This window comes from Dreissena polymorpha, chromosome 1 (assembly GCF_020536995.1).
Source record: "Dreissena polymorpha isolate Duluth1 chromosome 1, UMN_Dpol_1.0, whole genome shotgun sequence".
NCBI lineage: Eukaryota > Metazoa > Mollusca > Bivalvia > Myida > Dreissenidae > Dreissena > Dreissena polymorpha.
In genome coordinates this window covers 163428254-163453525 of record NC_068355.1, presented here as the reverse complement: position 1 = coordinate 163453525, position 25272 = coordinate 163428254, and the positions used below count along the sequence as shown (strand labels likewise).

The 25272-nt window shown below is 36.5% G+C and overlaps 1 protein-coding gene across 4 annotated transcripts in view; it reads left to right on the top strand.

Annotated features, from left to right (window-relative positions):
- LOC127858808 (protein Wnt-7b-like) overlaps positions 1 to 25272 on the top strand; it is a gene marked incomplete at its 3' end in the record, with an annotated part of 73325 nt that overhangs the window by 31552 nt on the left and 16501 nt on the right. For 2 of the 4 annotated variants that reach the window (XM_052396098.1, XM_052396107.1), the window contains 1 exon segment: positions 813 to 1212. In XM_052396098.1, the coding sequence (XP_052252058.1) occupies positions 1067 to 1212 (146 nt within the window). 4 annotated transcript variants of the gene reach the window in all.

Sequence of the window (25272 nt, the reverse complement as noted above, 5' to 3'; positions counted from 1 at the left end):
ACTGCGTTTTGTAAACTGGTAGACAGTTTCATCAGTTTCGGGGAGTTTTTTACAGCCGTGTTCTAACGGACAATCGTATGGGAGGCGGAAAACTACAACGGGCGAGGCATGGTATGGTATTGCGCAAGGGGGGTTAGAGGGTTAGGGTTAGGGTTTGGGTTAGTTTTAGGGGTCGGGTAAGGGTTTGGGTTAGCCTAAACCCAACCCTAACCCTAACCCGACCCCTAACACTAACCCAAACCCTAACCCTTTTTTGGGGTTATCACCCCTGACCATGCCTCGCCCGTTGTAGTTTTCCGCCTCCCCAATCGTATCAGTGCAATCGTAAGGAACTTCCATCGATAGCGAGTCTATATCATTTTAATACCATACTAATATTTTTCAATCTAAAACCAATGCATTAATATAAGTAAGGAACGTTAAAGAACAAATTTTAAATGTCTTATAGTACCATAAATTCAATTTTGTTTACCTCAAATGAATGTCCTATTACGCCCTACCAAAGCCGGTACCGACAGGTTCACTGATGACTGTTCCATAACCAAAAATGGTTTATGTGTCGTACGAATGCTTGAATTCATGTCTTTACTGTTCAGGTGAAACACATTGTAATATTAATCTTATGGTATAAAACTTAAACTTCATTGATTTAACGGCAACCACTTCTTCGGAACATTAATTTTATTTTAATATTCAAAAAACTTTATATCTGTTATGCAATTTTATTACGTACAATCGTATATACTCGCTTTAATACTAAACTTACGAGAGTCCATAATAAAGATATTAATCTGCCGAGACTTATTTTTCAGCGCTTGTCACTTTGAAACACGAACTAAAGCCAAATAATGGGTGTATTAAAACAGAGGTGAGATGAAAAGCAAATATGAAGAAGTTAACAAAATGCAAAAATCAACAACGGTAGAATTTACAAACGGCATAAATTGTTCTACCACTCACGTGTAGTTTCTTTTGAAGCCCTGGATTATTGGAGCCACACGTTGGATATTTCTCGTACAGTGTGCGCCGGAATACAAATGGATATATATTTTTAAGGCGGGTAGACATGACATCGTCTGGTGAGCCGGATAATAGTGTTTTCTTGGTGTTTGCGATTCTTATGACATGTGCATGTTTTGGACATCCGGAAATGACAATTCTCGGCAAGATAACGTTTCTTGGGAACGGGACAAGATTATTAGACAAATATGAGTAAGTAGTATATATTTTACTTATTATGGAAAACTATATATACTTCTTATTTAATTTATTTTATTTTTCCCCCTTTCCATAATGATACAATCGTTGTAATTTCTTTTTATAACAGGATGAAAATAAACGACAAAAATTAAAGCGCTGCCAATTACAGTGTGTCGTGCTCTTCACGTAAACATTCAGAATATGAAATATAAATAAAGTTAATCCTCAGTTGCATTAGAAGTAGATTATCTTATCATATCTACGCAACGTCACAATTTGAGACTCAGTCTCAGAATAATGGGCTAAATGCAAGTGCCTAAGTGTCTCCCTGTATTCGCCTGTACAGTCCTAACAAACTAATCAGTGAGGACACGTACCGCTTTTATTGAATATTTCGTTGAAAGGAGGTCTATATAAAAGAAAATCTTGTGTTGGCCTAATCTGTCGTCCTCGATAGCCTGTGCGGACTGATAATTTGGGACGACATTTGCATTTAGCTCCGTCTACACAGAGCAAGACTCATATCAAAGTTGAGAATAGGACTTTCAAAAAATCCATCTCAGGTTCTCGGTGAATTGTAATAAAAAATATTGTTCACTTCGAAATTACATACACTGCTAAAGTAATTTATCTAGTGTTCTAAATATACATAGACATTTCGGTAATTAAAATCAACATTATATTCATCATTCTGTCCGTTATGCTATAAATTTAAACGTGTTTAAAAAGACTTAAGATTGCTGGTGTAATCGTTTGGTGACCTTCTGTTTTAATAATCCGTCAAATCCTACGCGGTTTTTACTTCCTTGGTGTTAATTCTTATTCTATTCTTTTATTAATTAAATGTACATTTTTTTCAGAAAATAAATGGATACACGCATTAACCCTGGTACTAAACATTTAATAAGAAATAACCAAACATGTATCCTGAATTATCTCACATTAAAAATTAAAAATCGATATTCAATATTATTATTTGATAACCAGTTTTTGTGCACCGATAAAGAAACCTGGTTAGCTCGAAGAAATTTAGGGCCAGCATTAGCCCTGCATTTATATTAGAGTTTTGTCAAGTAAACATTGAAAATTATGCACTTAGATGTAAGAGAAATAATAAACAATACTTTCTTCTAAATCTGCCATTACAAAACAAAATGTAGTTGCAACTTGTTAGTTTTATGGTTCATGTAAGCATTCCTAAGAAATGAAACTTATTGCTATTATAAAATGTGTCACTTTGTACCCTTATTGCAATTTTCGGGTTTTTAATCATGCTTAGCATTTACACGCGGCTTCCTTTCGGTAAAAGCACGCCCAAAAAGATTACACAATCTTCGTGTAGCTATGGTTTATAATGCTCAAAACCCTTGTGTCTGAATAAATAAATAATATATTATAGTTGTAACATTAAGTTCCCCTTTAGCCCAGAATGACCTCATCAGCAACACCATTAACTCGGGTGTGCGCTGTGAAAGTGACAAAGTAACGACGAATATTGTGTATCATGATAGAATCTGCAATACATACAACTCGCACATGTAACGCGATAACGAGCGCCACTGTTTGCTTATGGGGGTGTGGCGGACAATTTATCATGCTAAAAAACAAAAAGAAAAAAGGAACATATTACGTGGATAACATTTTGTGATAATTTATATATATATATATATATATATATATATATATATATATATATATATATATATATATATATATATATATATATATATATATATATATATATATATATAACATGATTACATCTAGCGACCGGCGATGTTAATATTCAGCGATATAATTTTAAATCTGATACAACAATTTTTGTAGTGAAATCAGAGCATGCAATTGCATGAATTTGCTTTCTTTGAACAGTTTCCATTAACACTGATTTACAAATGAATCCTGTACACGGTCTTCGATTGGAAAAATATTTTTTCTAAATGGCTGTTTTGCCAATTACATTGATGTATTTAGGTCAGTAGGTAGAATTGAACCAAAACGCCAAACTAGCCGAAGGAGTTACAAAGACGGGAAGCATTTCATAGTGCGATAGTTGAATACTATTGCAGACAAGTGTATATCGCACGAGCCTCGTTCTGGAAAAACGGGGCCTAACGCACGTTCGTAAAGTGTCCTCCCAGATGCGCCTGTGCAGTCCGCAGAGGCTAATCAGGGAAGATACTTTCCGCCTCAACTGGATTTGCTTTAAGAAGATACATCCTCCAAACAAAAAATTACATAAAAGTGGAAAGCGTGATCTCTGATAAGCGTGTGTGAACTTCACTTGCATTAAGCCCAGTTTTTCCAGAACGGGGCTCGTATTTTGATTGACATTTGTGGAAACGTGTGTCTTATGTAGATTTTGCCTTGGGATGACCTATATATATATATATATTTTTAATATTATTGATAAATTGCCGATATTTTTCCTAAATTCCACACTAATATTCAACCAGGGATTACGGTGAATCGTTTGTATATGTCCCTACGTCAGTTGCCGTCAACAATTCGAGTTGTTTCCTTTGTAACTGATGTGTACGTGTATGGAAAGGTTTTGACCTCTTTCGGACGTTGAATATGTGTATATGTAATTTCCATAGTTATCAATTGACTGGGTGAAAGCATTCACGATAATATTTTGTGGATAAAAATCAAAGACTCTAGGTTGGTCCGTCGTATAATATTTTTTTATTGAAAACCAGATTTAGATCGCCCCTTTTGCGCGATGGTGGCGATATTGGTCTATCAACCGCTGCGATAATTTATATAACCAATTACATAGACGTTTTATTTCATATTTTATGGTTTGTTGCGTTTTTGATCCTCACTTTTGGCCGATTATTGTCGTAGTCAAGTGTACGCGACAGGTCTCATAAGACACCTCTTCAAAGAGGTTTTATGATATATTACCCTTTGATTTCTCTCGCCTGATATCACTCTGAACTAATCCGACTGTTATTAATGTTTTACATGCGCCATTCGCGACTTTCGACGGTCCTGGGTGGTCTTCAACATCCTCACAGAGATTTAACGGGAACCAGCATAGCTGGGTCAAAGCCCTTCCTTCATAACCAACCTCGTGATGATAGCCTAGCCACGTGGTACAATAATTTTACCGTTGTTACGTTGCAAATTTTACTTTTTTTATTTAGGTAATTTTTTATGAACCTTAAATTATACATTATTTTCAAAATGTAAAAGAAAATGATACTACTTTTCATAATAGAATAAAATCCTACCAAATCTGGTAGGATTTTCTTGTGATGGCAGATATTGTATGTGAGAGAATGGAACAACAACTCTGCGTGGAGATTGGGTGGTCGTATGGTGGTATGTAACCTGTGGCGACTTCACTTACATGTGATCATTTGAGCCTCGTTGTAAGACAACTGGGTGGAATGTTTGTGCTTTAAGTGCCTTCCTAGATTAGCCTATGCAATCCACACAGGCTACTCAGGGACGACTCTCTCCGCTTGAATTGTATTTGTCGTTTTAAAGTAGTCTTTTCTTATCGAAAATCCAGTTTAGGCGGAAAGTGTTGGCCCTGATTAGCCTGGATGGACTGCGCGGGGTGGTTTAGGCGGAAAGTGTTGGCCCTGATAAGCCTGGGTGGACTGCGCGGGGTAATGTGGGACGACGGTTTACAAACATGCATTAAACCTAGTTTTTCCATAACAAGGTTCAATAGGTTATATTGCAGTCTAAGGTTACAAGTCATCGGCCGCCCAAGAATTAATAATCAAATAAATAAAATGCTCTTGATACAAAGTGTGACCTCAACTTGTTGTCGCAATAGGTTATATTCATTTAATTAACGCGTGGAAGTTATAATTTATGCCATCGTGGTGTTGACGTATTTGATAATAAAATATAGCACAAACTATTTGTTTAAAAAACATAAGGTATATTAGTTTGTTTTATTAAATTGAGCTTTGTGTTATCGGTATGTATATGTAAGTTGAAAAAAATACTATTTTTACAATGTTTACCAATCAAGGGAAATAACGGTTTGCTTTATTGTTAATTAATGAGACGCAGTTATATACCCATGATTTGTTCGATGGGCAATCGGCATTGTTCAATGCTTAAACCAGTTTTTACAATTCTACTGTTCTAACAGCTATAACTCAGACATTTGTTTTGATTTGTAACTAAATATAAAATAATGTAGTTTGCATACATATTATAATGTCAACGATATTATTAATAACCCGCGTCATGCGAACGTGGGTCTAATGCCACATGCGCAAAGCGTAGCTCCCGCTCAGCGTGCGGGAAAGTTTTTATGGTCTCATAAGCGGATGCGCAGGCTAGTCTGGAGCTGTGCTTGCCTCATATGTTATAAGACACATTTTCGAATGACGCGGATCATTGGTAGTTTAAGCACTACTTAACCCATTTATGCATAGCGTCTAGAAAAAAATGCCTTGGCAAACAGCGTAGACCCGATGAGACGCCGCATGATGCGGCGTCTCATCTGGGTCTACGTTGTTTGCGTACAGGAATTTCTGTAAGAAATATTCTTAATATTGAAATAAATATACTCGACATCCCTAATTTAGGAAATAAATTGATTCAATTTAGAAGGATGGGAGAGTCCACAAGGCAAAAATGGGTTAAGATTCGTATCAATTTTAATTTTGATTTACACATAGGCTCATCAAGGACGGCACTTTCTCTTTTATTTTATTTTTTTCCTTTAATGAAAGTCTCTTCTCCGCGAAAATGCAATTAAGGTGAAAAGTATCTCACGTGCATTAAGCTCCGATTTCCCAAAGCGAATATACAATGAAAAATGTTATGGGAGATTTTCTGGATTCACACTAACAATTTTTATAATGCGCGGCGCCGAAACATAGAATCGCCGTTTTTTTAGTCAGAAACCTCCGGATCCATGTGTAGAATTGTGTTTCTTCGTCTTGACCTTTTGGGGTCTAAGAAGACGATGATATTATTTCCTCGCTGTATCGAAACCACTAACGTTGAAAAAAACGTAGCAAAATTTACTGCAATAAAATAACCCGAAATTAACTAACATTGCTCTCTTTAATCGCCTCCAGGTATTGCCAATGTCGGGTCTGCCGCCTGTGATAGCGGTCCGTCACTTTCACTCAACCACTTTATTGCACCACATTAGTTTTACCTACCGGGCTTTACGGGCTTTGCAAATGCGCCACAGCTAACAAAGTGCATGTTAAATTCCTCAACCGATGGGGTTACAAAAATGCGTCGTCATTAATTATCCGTTAAATAGAGGTTTAAACATGAAAAGCTTTGATTCAGTGCTAACGACTATAACAAACGTGCAAACGGGAGGTAATCAAACAGAAATTGAACAAACAGAAGTTGAGAATGCTTCATCTAACGCGCTTACTTCAAAAACAGAACATTCTGTTTAATTTTCTAAACAAACAAACTGTCTTCTGTCTGTTCCGTATTTCCTGCAAAAGATGGCGGCCACGTTTGAACTCAGCGGTTAATAACGGAATGAGGGAAACTGCAGACGTAATGCTATCTATCTTGGTAGAATTACATTTTGGCTATTTTCGACTATTTTCTCTCTGATCAAGTTTTTGACTACTTGTTTCTGTTTGATTTCTGGGAATCCGATAGTGGAAATAGGTATGAGAAAATGAAATAAAACATGTAAAGCAATTGCGTAGAGGCCTAATCAAATAAAATGAATCGGCGCTTTATGGTATGATTTTCATTGCATTATACATGATTCGAAACTCGAAATAGCATTGAATATTTAAGTTGTATGCATATTTGTCTACATTAAAGGCATTTTATCGAAGTTATGTATGTATTTATTTATACATTGTAATGTAGTTACATGCTTATTTAACAATATATTGATATGCACCCCACATATTATCAAATCCGCTCTAAATGTACATTTATTATACGATGATAAGAGTTTTAACAGAAAAAGCTCCAAAATGTAACAGTCGCGCTCGTGTAAATACGGACTTTATGCATGTGCGTAAAGTGTCGTCCCAAAGTAGCGTGTGCAGTCCGCTAATCAGAGGCTACACTTACCGCTTTTATTGAATTGTTCGTTTAAAGGGAGTATCTTCTCAGAGAAAATCCAATTTGGACGGAAAGTGTCGTCTCTGATTAGACCGTGCGGAGAACACATGCTAATCTGGGACGACAGATTACGGACATGCATTAAGCCCCGTTTTTAGAAGCGACTCAACTGATGTACTTGGAACCTTAATTATTAAAGCATTCTTGTGGTATTTTCGCATGTTCTCTCCACCTCTCCAAATGCATTATCGCTATCACTAAATTAGTGTCAATTTATTTACTTATTAATTTTATCATAGTTTATTAGCCTCTGAGATAACCTCTTCTTCGGGTTTGTACACATCGTCTGGGACATGTGTGACAAAACTCTCCTGAGACGCAATTTCTCACAAAATATTTGAAAATAAATCAAAGGTACATTTTTGCAGAGTCTCCCATGTTGTTTTATGTATATCTATATTGTTCGTTTAATTAAAATGATTTGATAATGCAGCAAGCGTAGTATTTCCGTTTGGAGCGTTCTGTGACGTCTTATCATTTGAGTCGCGTTCTGAGAAAACTGGGCATAATGCATGTACGTAAAGTATTTTTCCAGATTAGCCTGTGCAGTCAGCACAGGCTAATCAGAGACGACACTTTCCGCCTAAATTGGATTCTTGCTAAGAAGAGACTTCATTTAAAAGAAAAAAGTCATAAAAGCGGAAAGCGTTGTTCCTTATTAGCCTGTGCGAACTGCACAGGCTAATCTGGGACGACATTTTACGCACATGCATTATGCCCAGTTTTCTCAGAACACGACTCATTTAAAAGTCTTAGTTTTATGTCTTATTTCCGGATTGAGGAGCTTATACAAACTGCTCCGCTTTCATTGTATTATAGAACTTCATGAACAATTAATAGATTGAAATTGCTTTTTTACAATACGGCGGAAGTATGCAAGCAAAACTATTTATACAAATATAAAACGAAAATAAATGAATGTACTTGAAATACTTTTCAATGCCACACAAACTTATACATTTTTTGATCGCTTGACTTTTTGATGAACTCCTGCACAAATGATGCGGTCGGTCCGAGGCTCAAATTCACTTTTGTCATACCACCGCATTGATATCTGCCTGATATAACGTTGCCTGATATATTTTTATATCATGGTTAACAGGAATTTCTTATATCAGTCAATGTTTGGAGTTACGTGGGATTTGCAATAAAGTCAACTATTTCTATCAACATGAATCAGGTTCAACAAAACAAACAATTTGATACCAAGAACGTACATATTTCATTCTAGTTTAAAGTCATACATCACAAAAACGTTTATTTTTTAAAAATTACATCAGCCCGCACTACAGAAGTTAAATGACGTCATCAATGGGACAATACATCTTAAATATCGATATAGTCATTGCAACTGTATGGTAATCCTTAACTACTTAAACAAACAATTTAACACGCTTATGTCAATATTGACACCATCATCAAAATGTCAATTTTAATACACATCTCCAAAATGGCGTCTCCAAACTATTCGGTGATGTGTGTTCTTCGATTAAATTTGTCGCTGCAGTCCATTCCTGATCTCCAATTCAAGACGTGTATAATTAAAGCGGATGTACTCTTCCCATTCGTAGTGCAAACAACTTTTTTCTCTATACGATGTTTAAAATAAGCGATTATTTGTATCGTCTTTTCGAACGTCGTTGCTACATGTATGTCAACGTGTAAGAGCCGGATCAGCAAAATCAGCGGGGATCCGTACAATTTAAATATAACAAATGAATTGTTTTGCAGATTTTTAGGAAAATGTGGTATGATAAACAGAAAAACAGGTTACTGTCCCATCATTTTGTAATATATCAGGCTCGGCACGAATAAAATAACTGCTCGGCAAGCCTCGCCGTTATATTATTCTTAGCCTCGCCTGATATATTACAAAACGATGGGACAGTAACCTGTTATTCTCTTTATCTCAGGTTGATAAATATGAGCCTCGCTCTGGGACAAGGGGGCTTTATGTCTGTGCTTACAGTCCATACAAGCCAATTAGGGACGACACTTTTCTCTTTCAACGAATGTTCGTTCAAAGGAAGTCTCTTCTACACGAAAATCCAGTCCAGGCGGAAATTGTCGTCCCTAATTAGCCTTTGAGGACTGCACAGGCTAATCTGGGACGACACTTTACGCACATGCATTTAGACTTCTTCAGACAACTTTAATTTCAGCTTCTTTTGATTATTAAGACATGTTAAAGACGTTCGCCATAATCCTGTGATGTGGATTTTATTATGAATAAGTAGTCTCTAACAATGTTTTCACTTCAGTGTCTATTTTTAACATGGAGTCTCGATGATTATGTTGATAAGGTTTAACACCATAATTAAAATCGAACGACATCCATATTTTATAGCTGTACATGTGTAAGAACTGCAGAACCGGCCGACGCATGTCGTTGAAGTTGGTGTAAAATGTAAAATGTAATTCAGCTGCACCCCTGTCGTAATGTATTGCTTCGAAGTTAAGGTTTGATGAAGTCACTCTCTTCCGGTGATAGAAAAGGCTGCGTTTAGAGTTGTTTAGCTCATTAAGTGTTTGGGAAAACTGTTTTAAGTTGTTAACCAATGGGTGTGGCATTTCTCGTATTCTTTCATTTATGGGGGTCACCACATAGCAACACATAAACCGACGATTCCTTTGTGTCTATCAATATAAGGTACCTAAAAGGACGGTATTAATGTAGGTATATGTTGGCCAAGTGATTGGTGGTGTCGCATTTGAAATTGCGCACGTAATATGGTGCTGCTAACAGCGATGAGACTGGACTTGATCAGATTTGACCCCCTTGGTTCTAAAAGCAGACTTCGGGATTCTGTGCCCTGCATCAACGTTATTGGCTCACAAATCTGACAAATGCGTATGGATTTGAGTATCGCTCTGTGAAAAGGGTGTTTAATGCATATGCGTAAAGTATTGTCCCCTTATTAACCTGTGCAGTCCGCACAGGCTAGTCAGGGTCGACACTTTTCGCCTTATGTATTTTTGTTTGAAGAAGAACTCTTCTTGACGAAAATCAATTTAGGCGGAAAGTGTCGTCCCTGATTAGCTTGTGCGGACTGCACAGGCGTCCGCATGCTCCATTTTGCACTGCACCCGGTGTTTTCTACTCATTTTGCTACTCTGACATGTTAAAGGACAATAGCTGTGTATTTTTGTTTCCCTGTAAAAAGTACAAAATGGCAGAATTTAATAAGGCAAATACGGCAAGTATAGAAAACTAATGAACAAATATGTATGTATGCGTTGTATTATTCAGCGCCTTGCGCTCTCATATGATTATATCGCAAATCTAATAAAACTGTATTAATTTTGTTCTCAGCTTTATTTCGTTACTTTTGGGGCAAAATTGTGTCTAACGTACAACTGATCAATTTGTGTGTGGCTTAACAGAGGACTCGTTGGTGGTAAGTATACTAAGTACCTTGTGCGCTAATGAATTCTAGTGTCATGCGTTTGGTATTCGTTAATAAAAATTAATTTGTGCGATTTATGAAATTGTATATTGATTTGCGAGGAGTATACTGTATAAAAAATTGAAAGTTTTGTAAAATTTACTCAAATAAAACTTCTGTAAAATAAGGTCATTGTGGCGTTGTGGACATGATGTCCGCCTAGCGACCGGGGGGGGGGGGGGTTCACGGGTTCGATCCCCACTGTGGATCTCTAGATCTCCCCAAGAAACACCAAGTACTGGTTCTAGGCCCAGAAAACGGACTTGAGAGCGTTTCACATAAGCCTTCGCATTCTATGCAATCGAGCTGAAATAAATAGATTTAAACTATAACTTACTGTGAATAATTTTAGGAGCTTTTTGACATGCATGATTTGAGAAGTGTGTGCAAACGTTAATGTTTATCAATTTGCGAGAAGTGAGAAAATGTGTATGAATGTGCGATGTTTAAGTAAATATATATGGATTTGTGAAGTGTGTGTAATTATATATGAATTTGCGATGTGTGTGTGCATGTATATGAATGTGCGACGTTTTTGTAAATGTATAATTTATGAATGTGCGAGGTCTGTGTAAATGCATATGAATTTGCGACATCTGTGTGAATGTTATAAATAATGAATTTGCGCAAAGTGTGTGAATGAATGAGCGAGATGTGTGCCAATCTGTATTGGCAAATGACGCGTGATTGAAAATATACAAGATGTGTACAATTGAATATGAATTTAGGAGGTGTGTGTGTGTGTAAATATTTAAGAATTTGCAAGATGTGTATAAATATACATTTCAATTTCTCGTTTTCCTTTACGAAGCTCTGGTAAAAGTTTTTTATTCTTATTTTGGAGACAGTACGATTAGAAACATGCTTATTTCGTAAAGCGCATGACATCACATGTCAAGTTATGGCGTTTGTATGAAGGTTACATAACTCATCTCGCGACTCGAGTCCTGCACATCGGCATCAACTATATCTGCTGGGCTGATAAATTACACTGGTTTGTGTGAAATGAAATATCATAAGCGGCGTAATAAACAATCGTCTTGTTGCGCGATTTAAAGCGACAGTCTTGTAATTGTCTGAGAAAATGAAGTTGTTATGGTACATTTATATGAACCACGCTCTCAGAAAACGGAGTTTATTGCATGTGCGTAAAGTGTTGTCCCAGATTAGCCTGTACAGTCCGCACAGGCTAATCAAGCATGACACGTTCCGCTTGTACGATATTTTTTGTCGAAAAAAGTATCTTCTTAGAAAAAAATCTAGTTTATGCGGAAAGTGTCTTCCTTGATTAGCCTGTGCGGACTGCACAGGCTGATCTGAGACGACACTTAATGCACATACATTTAAACCGTTTTTACAGTGCGAGGCTCATATGTTTAACTAGATAATCATATGTCAGCTGTGGAGGTGTTGAGCTTAATTTTTGCTAACGTTATTTAAAAAAATAATCTACATCCAAATAAATTAGGCTATTGGAAAACGGGGTTAAATGCATGTGCGTAAAGTGTCGACCTAAATAAAGCTGTAGAGTCCGCACATGCTAATCAGGGACGACACTTTTCTCCTAAACTTAATTTTCACTAGAAAGAGATTTCCTGTAAACGAACAATACCATAAAAGCGGCAAGTATCGTCCCTGAATAGCTTGTGCGGACTGAACAGGCTAATCTGGCAATGCACTTTACGCACATGCATTAAGAGCCGGTTTCCCAGAACGAGGACAAAAAACTGTTTTGCAATCCTAGAAATTTAATAACCTTACAAATAAGTGAGTATGGGCCTGATATTAGTTATACCAGGGGAAACATATATTATCTGTCTTTCCCATGTGGACCGATATAACATCGTTGTGTCCTTATCACTAGACTCGTGATATGGTAATCAGCTAAAAAAAGTACCACATTTTGAGTTTTTATTTGTTTGTCAATAAATGCTCTTGTAGGCATGTAAAGGAAGAGCCTATCAAATTCAACTTATTTTCAATGTCAAAGTATTACAATTAAGTAAAAAAAAAAACAACGTGAATTTTTACACTTGCTCATGTTCTTTAAACCATATTATGTTCATTTAAATTCTATGTTTGAAAATGTTTATTCTTTTTTATTTTTAATGGTTCCATTGGTTTAATTACTTTATACTATAATGAAGAAGTTATCAAATTGAATTAATTCTAGTTGTCTATGATTCCTTAATTCGATTTTTGGCGCACAGGGAAAAATAGATGCATAACCTAGGTATGACAAAATGTATTTTCAGAGATAGCGAATATATTCAGGTATCAATAGGTCCGCCCACCTGTGGGTGTGGCCTAAAGGCAATTGACACCACTCTAGTGGTGATTGACACCGGTAAATGTATTTGTATTGAATACGTCGTCAGCTATATCGGTGTCGCGCGTGGAGCGATTGAGTACGGATTTGACAGCCGCGTTTGAAAAAAGATTAGTGAAGAAGCAATAAAAGTGCGTTTATGTAATTGCGTTAATGAGATAATTAATTACTTGATAAACATATTTTTGAAGGGCTGGAATAGTTGTGTTTAAAGGGAATAAATCAGGTCCAAAGTGTGGTATTAGAGAATACTAATTAGCGTGGACCGATTTGTGTTTCGGTATTACAAGTAATAAAAGGTTAAGATTATTTGTATGTATTCGCAGTTTGCTGTTTTAATAGGCTACAAAACAGTGCAATGGAATGTTAAATCGGCAGCGAATATTAAGTTGTTCGTCTGGATTTGTGATGATCAATTATTTATTGGTCTGAATATTTTTTGAATAAATGAGACGTTTATGTCGAGACATTTTAATAAGAAACAAATGGATTTAACACTGCAGACACGGTGAAGTTGAATTACATGTACACAACTACATACATATATATAATGCAATAAACATAATGAGACAAAGTGCGTCAATAAAGAAGTTTAATGTCACACTTTATGTTCGTATCAAAATTTAAAACATAAAAAGTAAAAGAAAACCCATTCAAAATCTTTGTAAACTACCAAAGGAAATTAAAACAACTTTGTATGAATTAAGAACACGTGCAAAGTTTGAGTTTCGATCTACGGTACTTCATAACAGAAGAACAAGCCCCAATTTTTAACAGTAAGTTGTTCATTTTCCGTGTATTATTCTTGGAAAGCTGTACATCAAAACAAAATCGAATTAGTTTGACATTACATAACTATTTACCATACCAACAAATACACGTCGTCGAAAACTTGGCGTTATTTCAATACTTAGGAAGGCAAACAGTTAAGGATAAATACATATAAACAGGAATCTTTTTGTTGAGTACGATTCCGGACAAAAAAAGTTCCCACGCAAAAAGGCGTATTTATTCAAAGCAGTATTTCGGATTATCTCCAATGCGTTTGCGGTTCCGCCCCGCTCGGGTCCAGACCGGAAGCTGATGGCTGGGCGACATGGGCGCTAGTCGACCCTCCCAGATCCTGACGGGCCTCATCTTCCTGCTCTTTTTCGTGTATGGAAACTTATTGTAAGTACTCTTAAGTGTTTAAAACTTCAACCTCTCGTTATCCCGACCCCCTCAGCTTCCGACCGATATAAGGATACCGATTCGCCACCCCATGGTTTCCCAACCCTTTTAAAGGTCCCATCCTGTCTTATGTCTGCACAGGTGCACGGTACGGAAGCTGATGGCATCGTGTCAATATGCCGGCATTTTTTCCATAAATATGATTTAATGGATAGAGTTATTAATTATTTGAAGTATTAATTATTTAATTTGAATTGATAATGTTTAAATGTATCGTGTCACTTTACCGTTTTCTCTCTCTCTCTCTCTCTCTCTCTCTCTCTCTCTCTCTCTCTCTCTCTCTCTCTCTCTCTCTCTCTCTCTCTCTCTCTCTCTCTCTCTCTCTCTCTCTCTCCTCTCTCTCTCTCTCTCTCTCTCTCTCTCTCTCTCTCTCTCCTCTCTCTCTTCTCTCTCTCTCTCTCTCTCTCTCTCTCTCTCTCTCTCTCTCTCTCTCTCTCTCTCTCTCTCTCTCTCTCTCTCTCTCTTTGATCATTATTTTAAAACTCCTGTCTTCGTGCACGAATGTAATGTTTCGAGACCCGCAGCCATTAATGCTTTCAATCGACTAAACGCATGGATCAACAATGTGGATGTGGCACGAAAAAAAAACCGCTACGCTTCCTGTTTGTAGATCGCGTACAGTTGTGACGCAATGTTTTCCGGAAGTATCTAGGTTTAAGTAAGAAAAGGCGTCTTAAAACTGTTAAAGATATCGTCACCTAGCATGTAAAGAGCCGCAATATGCGAAAACGGGTCTTACGTCAGAATCGGTCAGCGTAGCTGCTGACCTGCCTATGCAACCGCGCAGTCACGCAATGTTTCGTTTTTCTAATTTGCGGACAATGCAACCCATGATCAGAATGCGCGCATGCTGGTCTGGAGCTACGCTGATCGCACGTGGATTAAGACCTATTTTCGCATGCTAGGCTCTAATGAGATGTCATATTGGATCAAAGTAAACGAGGTTTTCAAGTCAAAATCAAGTGCGAAATGTCAATATACAATTGAAATGCAATTTGCAGTATGCAGCGCAAATTTCCATATACACGTTTATGTTATCCTATTTTGTCAGATATGTATTTAACTTTTAACATACTAAATGAGCCAATGAACCTTTTGCCTAAAGTCGGTTAATTCCCTCTAAACAGAGCTGTCTTACATTTTTTATGTAACCGGTTTTGGAAATAAAACAAAGTGTCGTTACTTCATTTTATGTTATGCAAATAACGTTTTCGATACTTTATGCACTTTACATTATAATGGTTATATGTGTATAATTCTTTGCACTTCTTACACATATAAATTATCGTAATGTTGCTTGGTAAAATATATATACTTAAATAAACAACCCATAACTTTTTCCAAAACGTTGTTTATTTGGCTCTATAACTATATTAACTCAAGTCGCTGATTATATGAGTCGCGTTCTGGGCATAATGCACTTTCCGCCTAAATTGGATTTTTGCTAAGAAGAGGCTTTGTTTAAACGAAAAATGTCATTAAAGCGAAAAGTGTCGTCCCTGATTAGCCTGTGCAGTCCGTACTGGGACGACACTTTACGCACATGCATTATGCACAGTTTTCTCAGAACACGACTCATATATGGAACGCTATTTGTTTACAAAATACAATTATGCAAAACGTATGATTACACTTTACGTTTTGTCACTCTCTTATTCGGAAAAAAACTTTTATTTTAGAAGATTGTGTCTATTTGACGATGCACACGTTTACAGAAAATTTGTCAGGAAATATCTAACTCGCAGCTCTAAGCGTAGCTGCATTTTGGGCCGGTGATTAATATGTACGTTTGAAATAATGTGTTGTTCATAAAGCAGGAAGATTGCCGAATACGCTGGCATGCGAGAATGTACAAAAACGGGACCATTATGTTACATTTTTAAATTAAAAAATATTCTTAATATTCATGTTTGTTTAAGATTTGTTTCCGGTATGATTATCCAATCTTTTCATCGCTACCACATACATTTTACGTTTTATAAGATGCATTTAAAATGTAATAATAGGAAATGGGATTCAGAGGGAACTTGGTAAATTCCAAACAATTAATAGGGCAGCACATTTACCAGAATTAAGTTTGTTAAGTATTTGAATATATTTAGTATTTTACATAAAATTACAACTAACGTACACTGATATTTTGTGGCATAAAATTCTTTTGGTGATAAATGACTCAATAAGCAAAACATTTAAGCGCGATCTGTACCATTAAATTTATTTTGCATAACAGGTTGTCCGAAGATTTAAACTTTAAGTAAGACATGTCCACGGGTACGATGGATTTGATTCTGTAAAAGAGAACTTCATTTAATTTTAGATATTATCACAATGGAGCGAAATTCTGTTCAGACAATCGAATGGAGAACATGACGTTCAGGCTATATTTAAGTCACCAAATAGCTGGTAGTAAATAAGCAAATAAGCCTCTTTCTGTGATAACCAGACTTATGGTCACACTATAGTATTTAAATTGTATGTAATTTAACGTAAAATCTTAAACTTAAGTAAAAAATAAAGTAAACAATTGCACGTTATGCCTGCCCCCCCCCCCCCCAACTATTTTTCTATTTAAATTCTAAGCTTAATGCATTTAATAACAAAAAATGTAATTCATGCAGTATGTAAGAAAGGATATGACATGAATCAATGTTGTTTAATTTTTTTTCGGCTACGTTTTAATTGAGTGTTACCTGCCTTCGCGCCAGTTACATTGATTTCTTGTTAAACATCAGTTCTTTCCCTAAACACCGATCGAGAAAAGAATATCAAATTAAGTGTCATTAACTGACAACATGGCTTTAAGGAAATAGAGACGATTTTTATAGAGTATAGGATTGCACATCTCAATAAGTTAGTATAGTGTAACCTAAATGCATATGCGCAAAGTGTGTCCACTATTAGCCTCAGCAGTCAGACTTTGCATTTTTGTTTAAAATAGACTTCCTTTAAACGTAAAATTACATGTACGCGGAAAGTTTCGTCACTGATTAGCCTTCGCGGATTTCACGGGCTAATCCACAGGTGGTTAGCGTGTGGCTATGATATTCATTAGTGCATATCCATGATATTTATTTCATTTAACTTTTATTTTTTTTCATTAAAAATGATGTTTTCACCGCCTAAACTGGATTTTTGTTAAGCAGAGACTTTCTTTATACAGAAAATATATAATCGGAAAGTGTCGTCCCTGATTAGCCTGTGTGGGCTGCACAAGTTAATCTGGGACGACATTTTAAGCACATGCATTAAACCCCCTTTTCACAGAGCACGGGCCTGCACGGCCCAAATCGATAAGAATATGATAAGCAATTGTCAATCTCTGTGTCCTAGTCTACCCTTTGCCTGGCATTTGGCTCTTTCAACATGCCCGCAACTATGATGTACCATTTCAACCCACGGGAATGTCGGTTGCTTTCTGTGACTTTTTGTCTTGTATATTTGTTGGCTTGATTCAGTTACTCTTTAAAATTCTTTCTATGGTAGTTGATCTTTTTATAACAATCGGTAAATAAAATTATGGAGTCCTTTAAGCGGAATGATCGGTTTTCTTATTCATTGTTTCGTATATATTTACTTTATGCGACACTAATAAATAACCGATCTTGTACCCATTTAAAAAAAATATTTATTTTGGAGTGGGCATCTTTTCTTTGAAATATCTGTTTTTAACCCCGAATCTAAATTTCTTCCTTCTTAAAATACGTTTTTATGAAACATTATATATTTTCTGACAAATACGAAACTGGAATTTAAAAAAACAACACTTGGATGTTTACGTTTATATTATTTGTATGCGCCATAAACTGCGATCACTTAAAATACATTGTTATCATTATCTCTGTAAAAAAATATCGTGGAAAATATTTATTCACAATTCAATTTTACTATCATTCATCATGGGGCAGTACGTTGCTCACATCAGTGTTTCATCGTGCACAGTGCGAACTGCGAGATGATAATGCGAAAGTCTGTTTATGAATTGCATTCAACGAATTTGTTTTCTAGCAAATAAAAGTGTCAGAATCCAGCGTTCTTTTACAGTTTACAGTGATGCATAGCGGTATATTTGAAACTTTAAATAACTTATTTTATTGATGACAGCGATGTTTATGCTTTTTGTGTGTTTTATTTATCTGAAGAATGAGCTCTTTAAACCACAGGTTTTGCTATTAAATAACTGCTTTATCATTGACAGTAATTATCTCCAATAAGTTTATTATAATCATCGATATCAGCAACTTCACAATACATACGCATAAGTACCAACAGATTCACTATTAAAACCATTTCCGCAATGAATATTCGAATCATCGTCGCCATAATCATCATCAGCAGCAGAAGCAGCAGCAACAAAACAAACATCAGCAGCAACAACGTCACATTGAACCATCAGACCGACCTAATTTGCCTCATAGTCGTTGTTATCATTATCAACATCAGTAGCAGCAGCAATAGCAGTAACAACAACAACAACACACTCATTATGCTACCATTTATTGTTTAAGGTACATAACGGTAATAATGAACGGCATCCAAAACCGTAATTTGCCGTGATTTAATGACAATTTTCTTTACATGTCCGCGAATACATGTTCTCACACATATTGGCAAATCTCATTACTATAAACGAACGATATATATTTCGCCGATATATCAATTTACAAAGTGTACTTGTTCCTACTCAAATGTCTATTATTGTTTTCTTCTCGTTTCCAGTCAAGCAATACATGCGTTCTAACAAAAAATGTGACACTAGACTTATATACACCTAGCAATTTGTCATAATATATTAAACTTATAGAATGATCGGTATTTGGTTATAAACTTGCGTAGTTTATATGGGGACCCGCGCGATGTTACAAATGGTTAATGGTGATTAAATGAATAATGGATGCGAGCAGTTAAATCTTAATTATGGAGTGATATTTCTATGTGAAAATGCATTAATTTTGATCGAGAATTTTCACTCCGCAGTTCAGTCAGACACGACGTTTATCGCCTTCATAAACGAAAATAAAACAACTTACTTCCACTTCTTTAATTTAAATCATAATTATGCAGCATAAAATCCTGTTATTGCGTTATTCGCAACGCATCATGCACAATTAGAATTTGAACAATTACGATATATATTTTTCAAAGAAATGTTCGTTATAAAAATGGATCCCGAGTTAGGGAACTTTTGATCAAGGTATAAGTAATTCAATTGTTTTTATGCTCCGTCGTTTACACTGACTATTCACAATCTTTTGAGTGGTGTACATGTTTCACCTAAAATGTCTCCAACAGATAATTAAATATTTGATTTCATTCATGCCGGCGCTTTCGAAACACGAAGCGTTTACCACTTACCTAATCTGTATTTAAACTTAATTTACCTCTTCCTATACAATAAGTATTTTTGTACATGACTACTTATTATAACAATGTTTCAAAACACTGAATGGGACGTGCCCGTGAGTAATTAACAAAATGAAAAAGATCGACTCGATATCAGTGTCTGATTTTGTGTGATAGTCAATCTAAAGGGTACATAAATTTTCGCCGATAAGAACGTTAATTGACGTTACGACAACGTGATAAGCACTGCCACTTTGTGTTGCGCCTGACATTGAATGACAGCCCGTGTAGGAATAATCAAAATGGGACCGTTTTAACCCTGACACCGGTATTAGACGAGTTTTACTTTTGCATATGAGTGAAATAACGAAATTGAGTCACAAAATGTCATAAAACAGGCTAAATGCATTTGCCTAAAAATGCCGTCTCATCTTAGTTTACGCAGACCGCACATTCTAATCAGGGATTACACTTTCCGCCTAATTTGATTTTCGTTTATAAAAAAACTTCCTCTTAACGACGAATTCCATAAAAGCGGGAAGGGTCGTCCCAGATGTGTCTGTGCGGAAAGCACAGGCTAATCTGGGCCAACCTGGCACGATACTTTACGCTCATGCATCAAGGACAGCGTAGTTAATATATATCATGTAAACAGAACACACTAACGCATAGCATAAACTAATCAGTGTGAATTCAGTTGATTGTTTGTGGTTTTATTTACTTCCGAACCTAATTCTGCTATATGTGAGAGCATATATATTTAGCATACTTAACTTATCTTAAGAATCATATTATACTTAAATTACATGATTTTAATATAATTGTGTTCTGTTATAATTATTTAATAGTATTGCAATAATATTTTCCTGCAACGAAACTTACAAGAAATATAAAAATACTGAGCGTATATTTGCATGTCATATTAGTATATAATCATTTATTTAAACCAAATACATGTATTAAGAAATAACGCTTGATACGTATGTAGAAATATCACATGATGTCGTTTTTGTATATGGTTTTCATTTAAATTAAAGTTTAAAAAACAACTTTATATTAAATGTCACATCTTTTGGCAATTATGATGAATGCAATTTACGTACTTTGCGTTTCATCATCTGCCAAAAATGATTAATTTAACAAGTCAGTGCGCGTACACATGGAGTATTTCATTCCATTTGATATTGAGTGTTTACGAGATATGAATCAGCAATTAATTGTAGATCAGTATCTAAATGATGTTGAAACTTATTTTATTTTAAATTTCATCATGCAGTTTTAATTGTGAATGAGTTAGGCTGTAGTTGAGTCGACTGCCTCAGTTAACTAAGTAATACACATATATCAGTCTCAACTGACAAATGAAATTAATTTTGTTATTATTTATGAGTCCTTTGAATATATAGATATAAAACGATCGTATTATACAATAAACAGCATATACTTAAATTGATTACATCGTTTTAGATTTGGAATTGTTAACATGTAAATAATTGACAAATACGTTGATTTTGTGGTCTGATAAGTACTCGTTTTTCCCAAACTCTGAAAGCCACGAATTTTACGTGTCCACGTAAATGTCCATTTTAAAGACCACGTAATATCGAGCCGATGAATATGAATCTTTGTACAGTAAATAATTATGTGTCTTGTTCTGTGAAAATTGGGCAAAATGCATGTGCGTAAAGTGTCGTCCCAGATTAGCATGTGCAGTCCGCACAGGCTAATCAGGGACGACACTTTCCGCTGTAATGGTATTTTTCGTGTAAAGGAAGTCCTATTTTACTGAAAATCTAGTTTAAGCGGAATGGGTCGTCCCTTATTAGCTTATGCGGACTGGCTAAGTTGGGACGACACTTTACGCACATGCATTATGCACATGCATTATGCCCAGTTTTCTCATAACGCGACTTATATAGTTAAGCGTAGTTCGATTCATGCGTGACAACATATTCTGCAGTTACAACGCATAGTGAAGTTTAAGTTAATACTTACTTTGTATGTTCTAAGGGTTTTTCGAAGATACAATGTTTTCAGTCGGTCTATTTAAAAACCGGCCTTATTTCATGTTCGTAAATTAAGACAAGCCTGTCCTGTTCGCGCATGCTGATCAGGGACGACACTGTCCGCTAATGCTAAAAAGGGAGGTCACTGTCCGCTTATGCTAATCAAGTACGACACTGTCCGCTAAGGCTAATCAGGTCCGACACTGTCCGCTAAGGCTAATCAGGGACGACACTGTCCGCTAAGGCTAATCAGGGAAGACACTGTCCGCTAAGGCTAATCAGGTACGACACTGTCCGCTAAGGCTAATCAGGGACGACACTGTCCGCTAAGGCTAATCAGGGACGACACTGTCCGCTAAGGGTAATCAGGGACGACACTGTCCGCTAAGGCTAATCGGGGACGACACTGTCCGCTAAGGCTAATCAGGTACGACACTGTCCGCTAAGGCTAATTAGCGACGACACTGTCCGCTGAGACTAATGAGGTACGACACTGTCCGCTAAGGGTAATCAGGGACGAGACTGTCTGCTAAGGCTAATCAGGTACGACACTGTCCGCTAAGGCTAATCAGGTACGACACTGTCCGCTAAGGGTAATCAGGGACGACACTGTCCGCTAAGGCTAATCAGGTACGACACTGTCCGCTAAGGGTAATCAGGGACGACACTGTCCGCTAAGGCTAATCAGGTACGACACTGTCCGCTAAGGGTAATCAGGTACGACACTGTCCGCTAAGGCTAATCAGGTACGAAACTGTCCGCTAAGGCTAATCAGGTACGACACTGTCCGCTAAGGCTAATCAGGGACGACACTGTCCGCTAAGGGTAATCAGGTACGACACTGTCCGCTTAGGCTAATCAGGTACGACACTGTCCGCTAAGGCTAATCAGGTACGACACTGACTGCTAAGGCTAATCAGGGACGACACTGTCCACTGAGACTAATGAGGTACGACACTGTCCGCCAAGGGTAATCAGGGACGAAACTGTCCGCTAAGGCTAATCAGGTACGACACTGTCCGCTAAGGCTAATCAGGTACTACACTGTCCGCTTAGGCTAATCAGGTACGACACTGTCCGCTAAGGCTAATCAGGTACGACACTGACTGCTAAGGGTAATCAGGGACGACACTGTCCGCTAAGGCTCATCAGGTACGACACTGTCCGCTAAGGGTAATCAGGGACGAAACTGTCCTCTAAGGCTTATCATGGGAAACACTTTCCGCTAAGGCTAATCAGGGACAACAGTGTCTGCTTCGGTTAATAAGGGACGACAATGTCCGCTTCGGCTAATCTGGGACGACAATATCCGCTTGTATGGACGTTTTTGTTTGAAGGAAGTCTCTTTTAACCCCAAATCCTGTTAAGCCGGAAAGTGCCGTCCCTTATTACCCTGTATTATTGTATTATACTTGCCACATTTTTATTTGTATTTGTGTCTGTGTCTTTAACGAAATAACTAGGAAAAGAACGTTTCCACGTTACTGACTCTATTTACAGTATGTATACAGCTACATTTTAACGATTAATGATAAAGAAAACAAAAAAAAAACGTACTTGTTCAGACAAACAATAGAACATACATCAACAACGCTTATCATAAAATCATTATTTTGATGGGTTTGGACAATTCTTTATAATTCGTAATGCTGATATTTTTGCATAAGAAACATAAACACTTCTCTGGTGTTGCTTATTTCTATGACTACCTCATCAACGCGGTGTGCCTATATTAATATTGACCAAAAGGATGGTATCAAATAAAACGGATTTCGATTGGTTTCTAATGATCTTCCTGCACACAAAAAATTACTGCAAAAAAAAAAAGAAATTACAGAATTTGCATCAACAGCTTGAGTCGGTGGGAATCATACAAAAGATTTCGAGAATGATCGGTTTTCATTCCTTAATAACAAATTGCTTAATGATGCGAGATTCGGCGAACCACGATTTCTGACATTATCGCACCCCCTTTGCAGTCATCATAGACACCTGTGGATTGAAAATCGCACCCTCAATCTGTAATTAAGATGTTAACATGATGTAGACGAAAACTTTTGGTACAGGTAATAAATTATTGCCAAGTCCTATCTGCGATCATCTTAAGGGTGTAGTGAAAGCCGAGATGTTTCCGCATCAGTGAGGGGAGGGGGCCAATGTTCGCTAGTCGTTAATGTTGTGAACCATTCCATATATATTTGAATAGAATTTTATCATTTCATAAACAAATTGAGAATCGTTTTTATGGCATTAATACTCGGATGAAATGTTCATTCGCTATTTAAATGTCAAACATTGTTATATTTATTTTTCTCTTGGTTGATTTATGTTTTGGTACGAAGATGATTTCACCCAATAACGAGTATATTAGCGGATTATTTTGGTGATTTATGAATTCGTAAAATATTAACTTTAGTGTTACATTCGCGCGTCAGAATATAAAGTTTTATTGTGGTGTGCTAATATCGCGACTAAAACGCTTTTGAAATGTTTTTTTTTTAATTTTAAACACGATATATCGTTAATGAAAAAGAAATTCGTGTTAAACGGTTAAAAAAAATGAACCGTCGTCAAAAGTACGTTTAAAATCGGACGTCTCACTCGGTTGTTTCTCCTCGTTTTATAGCATCTATGAACCAGAAGTATTTATGTATTCGATATTGTTGGCTAGAAGCTTTATTTTAAGCTTTATTGCTTTAATAAATGTTGTCGTTTAAATAGCGTATACAATAATAGCATAACTGGCTAAATATACTGAAATGCTGTCACTAAACATTACTCCTCGCAAGGGTGAAAGAGCATTCATGGAAATTAAGTTATTAAATTATCTTATACCATTATAATTATAATTCTTTTTTAAGTATACCCATGCAACGTATGTATGAACGTTGTAAATACTATCAAATAATTAACATCTTACTTTTTCGGGAACATTTACGGGTGATTTTCATCTTTGAATGTATATGTTATTTAAGTAAGGATTGAAAAAAAAACGACGAAAAAGAAGAAAATATCAACAAGTAGAGCAAAAGTCTCGTGGTACGTTTCGGTACATAAATATTCAAATCATGCATTTTGCATTTATGTTAAAGGAATATGTAGATTGCGAGCTTGTTGCATTTGATGTCGCTTTGGTCAGATATTGCTTTATATGAATTGTGAAATGACATATACACGTGAGCCTTGTTCTGAGAAAAATGGGCTAAATGCATGTGTGTAAAGTGTCAACCCAGATTAGCCTGTGCAGTCCGCACAGGCTAATCAGGGACGACACTTTCCGCATAAACTTGATTTTTGGTAAGGAGGGACTTCCTTGAAACTAAAAATACCAAAAAAGCGGAAAGTGTCGTCCCTAATTAGCCTTTGCGGACTGCACAGGCTAATGTGGGACAATACTTTACGCACATGCATTAAGCCCAGTTTTCTCAGCACGCGGCTCATGTAAGCTTCCTGACGAATTAAATTCCCCACATTGGGAAACAAGGCTTAATGCGTGTGAGTAAAGTGTCGTTCCAGATTAGTCCGCACAGGCTAATAAGGTACGACACTTTTCGCTGTTATGGTATTTTTCGAAAATCAAGTCTATGCGGAAAGTGTCGACCCTGATCTGGGACAACACTTTACGCAC